At 42.7% G+C, this 10,610-nt stretch overlaps 1 protein-coding gene across 1 annotated transcript; it reads right to left on the bottom strand.

The window, feature by feature from the left end:
* Nucleotides 1-491: 491 nt before the first annotated feature.
* On the bottom strand, nucleotides 492-3,982 carry LOC144989372 (NXPE family member 3-like). The gene is made up of 4 exons (XM_078941702.1): nucleotides 3,606-3,982; nucleotides 2,026-2,096; nucleotides 1,214-1,420; nucleotides 492-1,144 (listed from the first exon to the last, which is right to left on the bottom strand). The coding sequence occupies exons 1-4, from the start codon at nucleotides 3,845-3,847 to the stop codon at nucleotides 573-575; spliced, it is 1,092 nt and encodes a 363-aa protein (XP_078797828.1). The 5' UTR covers nucleotides 3,848-3,982; the 3' UTR covers nucleotides 492-572.
* Between the last annotated feature and the right edge of the window lie 6,628 nt (nucleotides 3,983-10,610).

Below are 10,610 nucleotides of genomic sequence, written 5' to 3'. Positions count from 1 at the left end.
TGCTTCCACCTCAGACTGAAGCGTTCACATTCTTTCTCACCTTAAGACAAGAAAAATAAATTTAAATTTTAGTGCTTTAATTAAAACCATATTTTATTATTTATTTTTTAATCAATTATGAATTGGAACTGTAATCTTAGTGTGTAGTAGCAATTTACATCAAGACTATTTATTTTTATTAAATTTTATCCACAAAAATTACACAAATTAAAACGACTACATCAGATATTTTACTGGTATCTTATATAGAAAACAAACAAACCACATGCTCCACCATTGACTCTCTTGCTTTCTTCCTCATCAACCAACCTGGGAGAGACGACATAGCATAGGGGGAATTTCGTCTCAACTCAGTGTTTCCACTGACACAAACCATGCAGCTCAGTCTGTCAGGCTGTTCGAAATGTCCATGTTCCACAGCTGCAAACATCTCTTTGGTTCCATTCTTGAACCTGTGAAAAATCACTAAACCAAAAGCAGAATTTGTACATAAAGACATTAATGTTCTCTCTTTGTCCCCAAGTGTGAGAGTTCATCAACATCACAGCCCAGTTCTTCTATTCTAGCCTCTTTTATGGATTTCCTCTGGTTTGGTCTGTTGGTGGACGGCATATATAGGACAGGAGAACATCAATCATGTTTTTGATGATGGGTGGTTGTGGGTGAAGGTTGTGTGGCAGCTGGTGGGCCAGGACCATGTCCCAAGCATCCACCAAATGGACATCAAGTCCTTTGAAGACGGCCCGCAGCAGCTTATCACCCTGTATAGAATACCAGTCGCTGTTGGTCAGTGTTTCATAGACGGTCAAAGCTTTGGGGTTTGCTGTCCGGATGACCACCAGCGTACGTGGCGCTCTGGACAGCAGCCGCACCACCGCCTTGCGGATGTTCTGTAGACGTTGAATGTAAACATCGGCAGTAAAAGTGCTGAAGTGCGACCAGACACCAATGACTACAACAGTGTTGGGGCCTCCGTCTATGTGGTCTAGTTCATTGGCAATGTAACGCAGCTGAGTCACAGGAACATTAGCAAAACGGATGGGAGGACCGTGGCAGCGGTAAGTAACCAAGATGTTGTTTGGGTAGTCCAAGGCCATTAGAGGTCCAGCTTGTTTGGAGCTGTGCAGGTCAAACTTCTTGAGACCTTGAAGAAAAACTGGTTTGTAACAAAATATATCAGTTCTGAGAAAACCCCACCCTGATGGACAGATACCTGGAAATGATGCGATGAAGTATTCAAACCACTGTCTGATGGTGGAGTCTCCAAACAGGTGGAGCCCCTTCCCTCTCAGACACTGACTGACTGCTGTGGAGGAATTGAACTGGTGTACTTTGGTTCCATCTAGTGGTCTCCAGGCTCCACCATAGTAATAACCAGAAGGTTCTGTCCTCACAATGTCACCGATCCCCCTGGTTTGGTCTGAAAAGAAGAAGAAGGTCAATAACAGATGGTGTATGCATACATACACATAATGTTTATCAGTTTACATTACATCAATACATGTAACTAATGCATAACTCAACATCTGAATCTCACTCAGGAAGTTTTCCTTTTCAGTCTTTTTTTGTGACCTACAGAATGAAGGGGAAATTTTTTTTCTATGTCCGTTTTACTGTGAAACGGGGAAATCTGGCTCCTTTTCAGAACCAAAGTAGACAGAACTTCACGTGACCTGCAAGATGTGAGGCAAAAAACGCTGGAGGCTTAAAAACAGACTAATATTTACAGAGAATTCCTACATTAAAACCCCATTCAGTCAGTCATGGAAACATGAAGATCAGCTTGTTGAGGGGAAGAAAAGTTTTGGTGGACCAGACTGAGAGCATGTGGTTCTGCTGAACTGCCAGAAAAACACCCATTATTTCTGTTCTGGTCTCCTGATTACTATTTAAAATGTAAAAATATTTTTACTGAGAGGTGTCTAGATTTGAACAGTGTTGTCTCCAAAGGGCAAACGTAGAGAAGAAGTTTGGATTAGTGTTACTGGACCCAGAAAAAATAATGGAGAGACGGATAAGTTTTACCTTCTACTCTTGGAAGCACACTTATGTTGGGATGGTTTGCTGGAGGAATGGACACCTTCATATTGATGCCACTGAATCAAAGAGGAGAAACTTTTACAGGTCATACGTTATGTATTTACAAAAAATCTGTGAACATTTGGTAAATGGAAAGTAATAACAATCACACGTAAAAAGATGCTAAAGTTACTTAATAAATAAACTTAACAAAACACCTAACTGTAGGTAATTTTAAGCAATAAAATCAAAAGGTAAGAACAAGTGGTAACACTTTCTTTTACAGTACAGTGCTTACAAGGTACTTAAGTGGTATTTACATGGTACTTATTATGGAATTTACTGGGTTCTTACAGTGTATTTACATGGTACTTTTTATGGTACTTACTGTGTATTTGTGTGGTACTATTTGGTTCATACCTATGTGATACATAATGGGTATATAATATACTTAATGGGTAATTACATATTGTGCAAAGGTGTCTTATGTGGTATTTACGACATGTAAGAACAAGGTAAGTACAAATAAAGTAGCTTGACCTTTAGGTCTGCACTCGTATGTTTCATGGAAACTACCCCGTAAGTACAATGAAACTGGACTGTAAAAGAAAGTCAGCCCTATTTTCACTTTACTATTATTACTTGGTACTTTCAGTAGTAAATGCTGGGTATTTTCACGTATTACCTTCATGTACAGTGTACATACACACTTGGTCTTCTGACCTTACCAAATGAGACAATGCTAACTTGCTGGTAAAGGTGAAATAACTGCATTGTAAAAACATGTTCTGGCCGGATTACTTCTTGTAACATGAGGCAAATTTAATGAGAAAAAGACAGCAGTGAAAACAACAATCTTTAATATGATCCACTTCTGCAGCATACAAAGTGTCATCACAATGAAATTTGTTTTAAGTTCTACTGTAGAAATGTCTACGTGTAAACAGCGCATTGGGTATATACATGGATGTGTCTCCACTGTGTGTCTGTGAGGCAGAGGCTGCTGGTAATTCAGGACACTGTAGGGTCTGCAGACACACTGATTCATGCAAACAATTGGGCGCCGTTTCTAAATCATAAGTCTGATCACATTAGTTCTATCATTTTTTAAGATTTTGAAGTAAAGGAATTACGGTAGCTGTTCTGATATTTGAATTAGTTAAATCGGTAAGAGGTTGAAGAGGTGTAAAAGTCTAAAACACGAACGGTAAAAGCAAGACATTTCAAAAAGGTTAATGCTTTGAAGCATTCACACAATTAGAAACAAGAGTATCCATGACTGATATTTTTTTAGCTGATTTTCAGCTAATTTTCTCAAGACAACAACAACACTTTTTCCCTTGGAAGCAACCGAATCCAAGTGCACTGAGTTGAACGCCTCAGATCTCAAGCACTTTTTTTAAACTAGTTTATACTTGATGTGGGTGATACAGTGACTTAATATTGTCATTTTGAGAAAACAAGCTGAAACTAATCTATTAACAGACAGGGCTCTTTCCATCATGTTTGACAGAGTGAAGAAAATCTATGCATACTTCAAAACTTTTTTACCATTCTGACAGAATGTATGCAGATGTCCAGCTCACCTCTGGAAGAGCATCTCTTCCTGACGTTTAATGTTTTTCTTAAATCCTCCCGTGGCATGAGTGACCCGGGCATCACAGCTCAGTTTCTTTGGCTTGTAGCAGAACCACTGCTCACCTGTGTGCAGGTCAGTGTAGTTGCACAGTTGCTGCTGACTGGCATTAATGTAAACGTTACAGGTGGTGGTTTCAGTCAGAGAGCCTGAGCGGAAGAGACTCTTGAAGTAAATTCTGTGAGGCTGCATACGGTTTAGTTGCCGGAGCACAGTGACCGCCTCACTCGAGTGAACCAGGATCACCTGATGGAAAACACAAGATCAACACTCACTTAAGGTGGAATGACTTTGTTATGCATGAAGTAATGATAAATATTCCACATGTTGTAGTTCCTCTTTTGGCATATCTCTTCAGGGGTCTCCACAGCAAATCAGCTTTCACTGGTTTATGCTAGATGCCCTTCCTGGTGCAACCCTGTACTGTATCTGGGCTGGGGACGGGCACAGGGACACCCAGACTTGGGCTCCCTTGTGGCTACAGTAGCATGAAGAGTCTGCCCCAAGGACAGACACTAGATGAAGCTCATCGTGCCCCTTGGGAATCAAACCGTGGTCTACCATCTGCCAGTCCAACATGCAGCCTATTGAGCCATCCAGCCGCTATACCAGGGGTGCCCAAAGTGGGGCCCGTGGGCAAGATTTGGCCCGCCAAAGGTTTCTTCTAACCCGCCGAGTCGTGCCTGCGCAAGCCGCAGTGTTTACGTAAAACCCCTTAACCTCACATACATTGTCAATGATGGTGAAAACTTTATGGCTGTAATTTCTTTTCGTTCTCCAGATGGCGCTGTTAGCACCTTTGCTGCTCACAGCTGTCACCCCCTCTCAACCCCCTGCACAGTGTGTTTACTTTTACCTCCTCACTGCTCTCCCTACCAGCATTTTAAACAAAAGTGGGAGGACGATTCTTTTTTTGCAGAAATCTCTTCTAAGGGTGTTTGTCTTATTTGCCAGTAATCTGTGGCTGCACTGAAAGAGTACAATATATGTCGCCACTATGAGACTAAACATGCGGTCTTCTCCAGATACAAAGGTGAGGCGTGAAAGAAAAAATCAAGCGAGCCACTATCGAAACTTCGGTCACAGCAAGCCACCCTTACGAGGCCCTCGACAGCACAAGACGAAATTCCGGCGCTAATTACAAAGAGTGGACGATCGTTTTCAACGGGAGATTTTGTTAAGGAATGCCTGTCCACAGGTGGTTCAATAATGTGTCCTTCCCAAGAAAGAGTTTTTTCCCAAATTAGCCTCTCGCGCAACACATTGACCCGCCATGTAGAACATTTGTCTCGGGACATTAGAGATTAGTTAACAGTTAAATCAAAAGACTTTGTTGCTTTCCAACTGGCACGTGATGAGAACACAGACATTTCGGATTCAGCGCAGCCTTGGGTTTTTGTTCGGGGAATTAACGCTGACATGGAAATAACACAGGAGTTGGCGGGACTTGAGATGCTACGAGGGACGACAAGAGGTGAAGATTTGTTTGCGGCAGTTTCAAGAGTCCTGGAGAAATATCACTTGAGTTGGGACAAAATGGTTGGAATAACAATCGATGGTGCACTTGCCATGATTGGGAAAAGAGCTGGCCTCACTGTTCTCATTTCCCAAAAAGATTCAGAGTGTGGGGGAAAGGTAGCGCAATACCACTGTATCCTGCACCAGGAACAGCTGTGTGCAAAGACAATCAGACTGGCATATGTTGTGCGCGATGTCGTTAAAATATTAAACTGCATGCGCTCAAAGGCACTCTCACACCGCCAGTTCAGAGCCTTTTTGGATGAAGTTGATGCGCAATACAAAGATATTCTCTACCATCAGGAGGTGCGCTGGCTGAGCTGGGGGAATGTGCGTTCAAAAGATTTTTTTAGTTGCGCCATCTTATCGTGGAGTTTCTTTCGAGTGCGAGCAGGGACACACAAATCTCCTCCGATAATAGATGGATTTTCGACGTGGCCTTTATGGTGGACATCACCGACCTCTACAACTAGAATGTTACACTTCACTTCAAAGCAAAGATCAGATCATAACAGAGCCGTTTGACCACATCAAGGCTTTCCAAATGAAGCTGCAACTACTTTGTCGGCATCTTTCCGCAGGTAAGTCAATAACATGCTGCACACAGATTTTTGGCTGTTTTATTTATTTGTGATTGTAACACGTGCTGCTCCATGTGTGTCCGTCGCTGTGATGTGTCGCTGTCCGTGGTGCTTACACCTGTTTGACAGAAAACGTCATTGTTTGTCTTTGTGGGTCTGCTTTCATTGCTCTCTTTTTGTCTTTTGTGTCCTGTAGCTTATGTCCCTCACAGTAGTGCTAATGATACTAATGGACATATTCTTATTTGACTTTGTCTCTTTAGGAAACTTGGCACACATCCCCAGCCTGAGAGAAGTGAATGTAGAGGTGGACAGGTTGCCAGAATAAGGAGAACTTCTCAGCAACTTAAACAAGGAGTTTGAACTTAAACAAGGAGTTTAATTTGCGCTTTGTGGACTTTAAGAAGACTGCAGATGACATGGAGCTTTTTTCTCAGCCCTTCATCGTGAGTCCCGACTTAGTTCCAGAGCATTTGCAGATGGAGTTGATTGAGTTTCAATGTGACACAGAGCTAAGAAGAAAATTTGTGTCACTACCCCTGAGGGATTTTTATCCACATGTGTCAGTACAAAGATACCCACCAAAGAGAAAAAAATTTACAAGTAATGCTATCTCTGTTTGGCAGCACCTACATTTTTGAGCAAACATTTAGTCTCATGAACCTGAACAAGATCAAACTCAGGGGGACCCTCACAGACTCACACTTGCAAGACATACTAACACTATCAGTGAGTCAGCTGCAGCCCAACATTCAGTCACTGATGAAGTCAAAAGACCAGCTCCATGTCTCTCATTAAGAATCGCAGTTTGCTGTTTTTATTGGAAAAAAGTTTGTTTTAGCTTGTTCTTGTATTTTAGTTGAAAATTGCCAGTAAGGCCTTGCTGTTATTTTTAATAGTTTGAAAGAATGTTTCTTTTTGTGTGTTACCTTGATCAATACAGAATCAAAATAAACAGATTAAACCATATTCTTTCTTTTCTGCTTTTATTTAATGACATGCAAAAAACTTATTGTATTTGGCCAACGGTCAAATCAATCAAATCACATTACCACGGTCCAATCACATTGGCCCTTTGAGGTTTGGGCACCCCTGCGCTATACCGTCACATAAAGGTTGAAATAATTCAGTTCTGGGCATTGTTTTGATTAAAGAGTGGTCCATTTTAAAATGTATTAGTGCCAGTGGCTTTGGTTATCTTTATTTATTTTGTGTTTTGACCATTTAGGTGAACGATTTTTAAGTCTTTAAAAAAAAGAAAAAAAGAAATTGTATTGCTCTTCTTGAACAGTGATGTGTCTCTCCTCTATTCTTAATTTCTGTCCGGTCCAACAAGAAATCTATACAAATAAAATTAATATCAATAAAGTTGAGTCCCTGAGTCCCTGTTATTTTTCTAGTTTCTCATTTTCATTCCACCTGATGTTGCCATCACTTGATACTGCCACATCCACCACGGTTTTCCTCTGTTCTTTATCCACCTCTACAATGTCTGGTTGGTTCTCCATTACCATCCTGTCAGTCTGTATCTGGAAGCCCACCTGGATCTTTGCTGTCTCATTCTCTACCACTTTCTGAGGTGTTTCCCATTTTGACCTTGGGGCTTCCAGCCTGTATTCCACACATGTTTCTGAAAAATATCCTAGCCACTTGGTTGTGATGCCACCATGTATGCTTTCCCTGCCAGCATCTTACACCCTGCAGTTACTATATGTGCTAAATTCTTTCAAGGGCCTCTTTGTAAAGCTACACCTTGGGTCTTGTCTGGTCTAGATCTGAGCCTATTTCACTCTGGTGCTAAGGCCTTGTTCCTATGTTCTTAACATGAGTGCTTCAGTGCTGTCCTGTAGGCCAGCTCTTTCTAGCCATTGGTAGGACTTCTTGATATCAGCCACTTCAGTTAAGGTCCGGTGGTACATCCCATGCAGGGGCTTGTTCCCCCCATGATAATTATTCTTCCAGCACCGCGTCCTCTGCCGTCCGTTGCCTGAGACATTCACTGAGCACACTGTCAGTTGGGGCCTTGTGCTTGACGTAAACATGGATCTTGAATGTTTCATAATGGATAGTGTCTTCCACACTTGATTCTCTGCCTCCTTCCTTGTGGCTAGCATACAGTTACAGGGTGCTGGATTTGGGATGGAACTCTCCATGTATGGTGAGGAGTTTTCATGTCTTAACATCTGTGGTCTGTATCTCTTCCTTTGGATATATTATTATTCCTACAGGGTACTGTATCTGAAACACTATATTCCTAAAAGTATTTGCTAATTTGCCTTGACTCCCATATGAACTGAAGTGCCATCCCATTCCTAACCAATAGAGTTCATTATGATGTCAGTCCACCTTTTGCGGCTTTTACAGCTTCAACTTTTCTGGGAAGGCTGTCCACAAGGTTGACAAGTGTGTTCATAGGAATTGTTGACCATTCCTCCAAAAGGTCATTGGTCACTCACTGATGTTGGTGGAGAAGGCCTGGCTCTCAGTTTCCGCTCTAATTCATCCCAAAGGTGTTCTATCGGGTTCAGGTCAGGACTCTGTGCAGGCCAGTCAAGTTCAAAGTTCCTTTCACTGGAAATAAGGGGCCAAGCCCAAGTCCCAAAACAACAAACCAACACCATAATTCTGTCTCCAGCAAATTTGTGAAATGTACTGTTTTCCTTTCCAGCTCCAAGCCCAGACTCCTCCATCAGATTGCCAGATGGAAAAGAGTAATTCATCACTCTAGAGAAGGCGTCTCCACTGCTCTAGAGTCCAGTGGCACCTTGCTTTGCACCACTGCATTACCCCGACACTTTGCATTGCACTTGGTGATGTGTGGCTTGGATGCAGCTGCTCAGCCATTGAAACCCATTCCATGAAGCTCTCTACGTACTGTATTTGGGCTCATCTAAAGATCACATGAAGTTTTGAGCTCTTGAGCAATTGACTGAGCAGAAATTTGACGACCTCTTTGAAGTATGCGCTACAGCATACGCTGACCCCTCTCCGTCAGTTTACGTGGCCTACCACTTGGTGGCTGTGTTGCTGTTGTCCCCAAACTATTCCATTTTATTTATGATAGCGCTGACAGTTGACTGCGGAATATTTAGGAGCGAGGAAATTTCACGACTAGATTTGTTGCAAAGATGGCATCCTGTGACAGTTCCACGCTGGAATTCACTGAGGTCCTGAGAGCAGCCTATTCTTTCACAAATACTTCTGAAAACAGTCTGCATGCCTGAGTGTTTGCTTTTATACACCTGTGGTCAGGCCAAGTGATTAGTACAGCTGGTTATGATCATTTGGATGGGCAAGAGAATACTTTTGGTAACATAGTGTAGCTGCCAGTGCAGAACTCTTGTTATAGAAATTGACTTTTGTGGATGTTGGGACATTAAAAAACAAGTTGTTTGGCAAGTAACCTTGATTGTTGATTTCCAAGCATCCATTCATTGCACATTCTCAGCATGTAGTCTTCTAACAGAACATGGTTGTTACATCTCGTTCATTTGTTCTCAGGATGGGAGATGCCAATGCCTTTGAGTCCTTTGCATTATCTGTCCAGTCCTTGGTCTGCATGTTGAGGTCTCTTGAGGGACAAAATGGATTTGAACTTCACTGGGGTTCCAAAGGTCGATCACCTACTCAGCAAATTGCCTCCCACCTACCGCGATGGCTTTGTTAAGAATTGAACTGACAGAACCTATACCCTTACAGACTTGGCCACCTGGCTTCAAATGAAGTCTTAAGTGAAACGCATTTCCAGTCGAGCAGCAACATTTCATCAGGCTGAGACTTCCCGACCAACCAGGAAAGATCAGCAAATGGCTCTACCAAAAGAGAAGCCAACAAAGATGTACTTCAGTGCGACTGAGAAAGCGAACCGAGGAGAGACAATAGGGGTAAGACTTACATCAGCCAAGGTCAAATCCAAGATCAAACCTTACTGTCCCTTTTGTGACAATTTTGACCACTATCTTAATTCCTGTGAGGAATTCAAGAAGCCAAACACAGACCAGATCTTGAAGTGGCTTGAGGATGGCAAACGATGTTGGAAATGTAGACGCAATCATACCATGGACTGCTGCACTCTGAAGCGTAAAACCTGTAAAGAAACTCACCTTACTGTCCTACATGAGTCAATCAAGGGAAACCAAACAGAAGGTTTATTCTCTTTGTCTTCTTCCTACAAAGGTATACTTGGACCGGCCCAATAGATCTCAAAAAGTAAGGCTTAAAGAGGTAAAGGTCCTCCTCTACAATGCTAATCAGAAGATGGAGACCCATGCAGTTCTCAATGATGGCTCAGAGCGGAATATTGTCCTTCCTCAAGTAGTGCACCAGCTCAACCTCGTCTGTCATCCAGAGACCCTACCTCTGCAGACTGTGCACCAAAGTGTGACACAACTCAATGGAGCCTTATTCTCTTTGGAGGTATCATCACTCCTACGACCATCTGAGAAGTACCTGATACCCCGTGCTTTTACTGCAGAAGGGTTAGCTCTTGGTGAACACACTTACCCAGTTGCTATGCTGCAGCGGACATACAAGCACCTCAGGGACGAACTCACTGATGTAGTCAATGACGTCCTCAGTGGCAAGCCTCCGGGAGTGGAAGAAGTCCGCCCTGAGTAACTCAAGTCTCTGGATGCTGTGGGACTGTCTTGGCTGACGTCTCTGCAGCATCGCGTGGCAGTTGAGAACTGTACCACTGGACTGGCACACAGGGATGGTGGTTCCCCTTTTTAAGAGGGGGATCGGAGGGTGTGTTCAAACTACCTCAGCCTCCCTGGGAAAGTCTGCACCAGGGTACTGGAGAGGAGAGTCCATTTGATAGTCGAACATCAGAGCCAGGAACAACAGTGCGGTTTCCA

The sequence above is a fragment of the Oryzias latipes genome, chromosome 23 (assembly GCF_053564925.1).
Source record: "Oryzias latipes strain Hd-rR chromosome 23, Olatipes_Hd-rR_3.1".
In the NCBI taxonomy this organism is placed as follows: Eukaryota; Metazoa; Chordata; class Actinopteri; order Beloniformes; family Adrianichthyidae; genus Oryzias; species Oryzias latipes.
The sequence above is the reverse complement of the archived record's forward strand: the minus strand, read 5'-3'. Positions and strand labels throughout refer to the sequence as shown.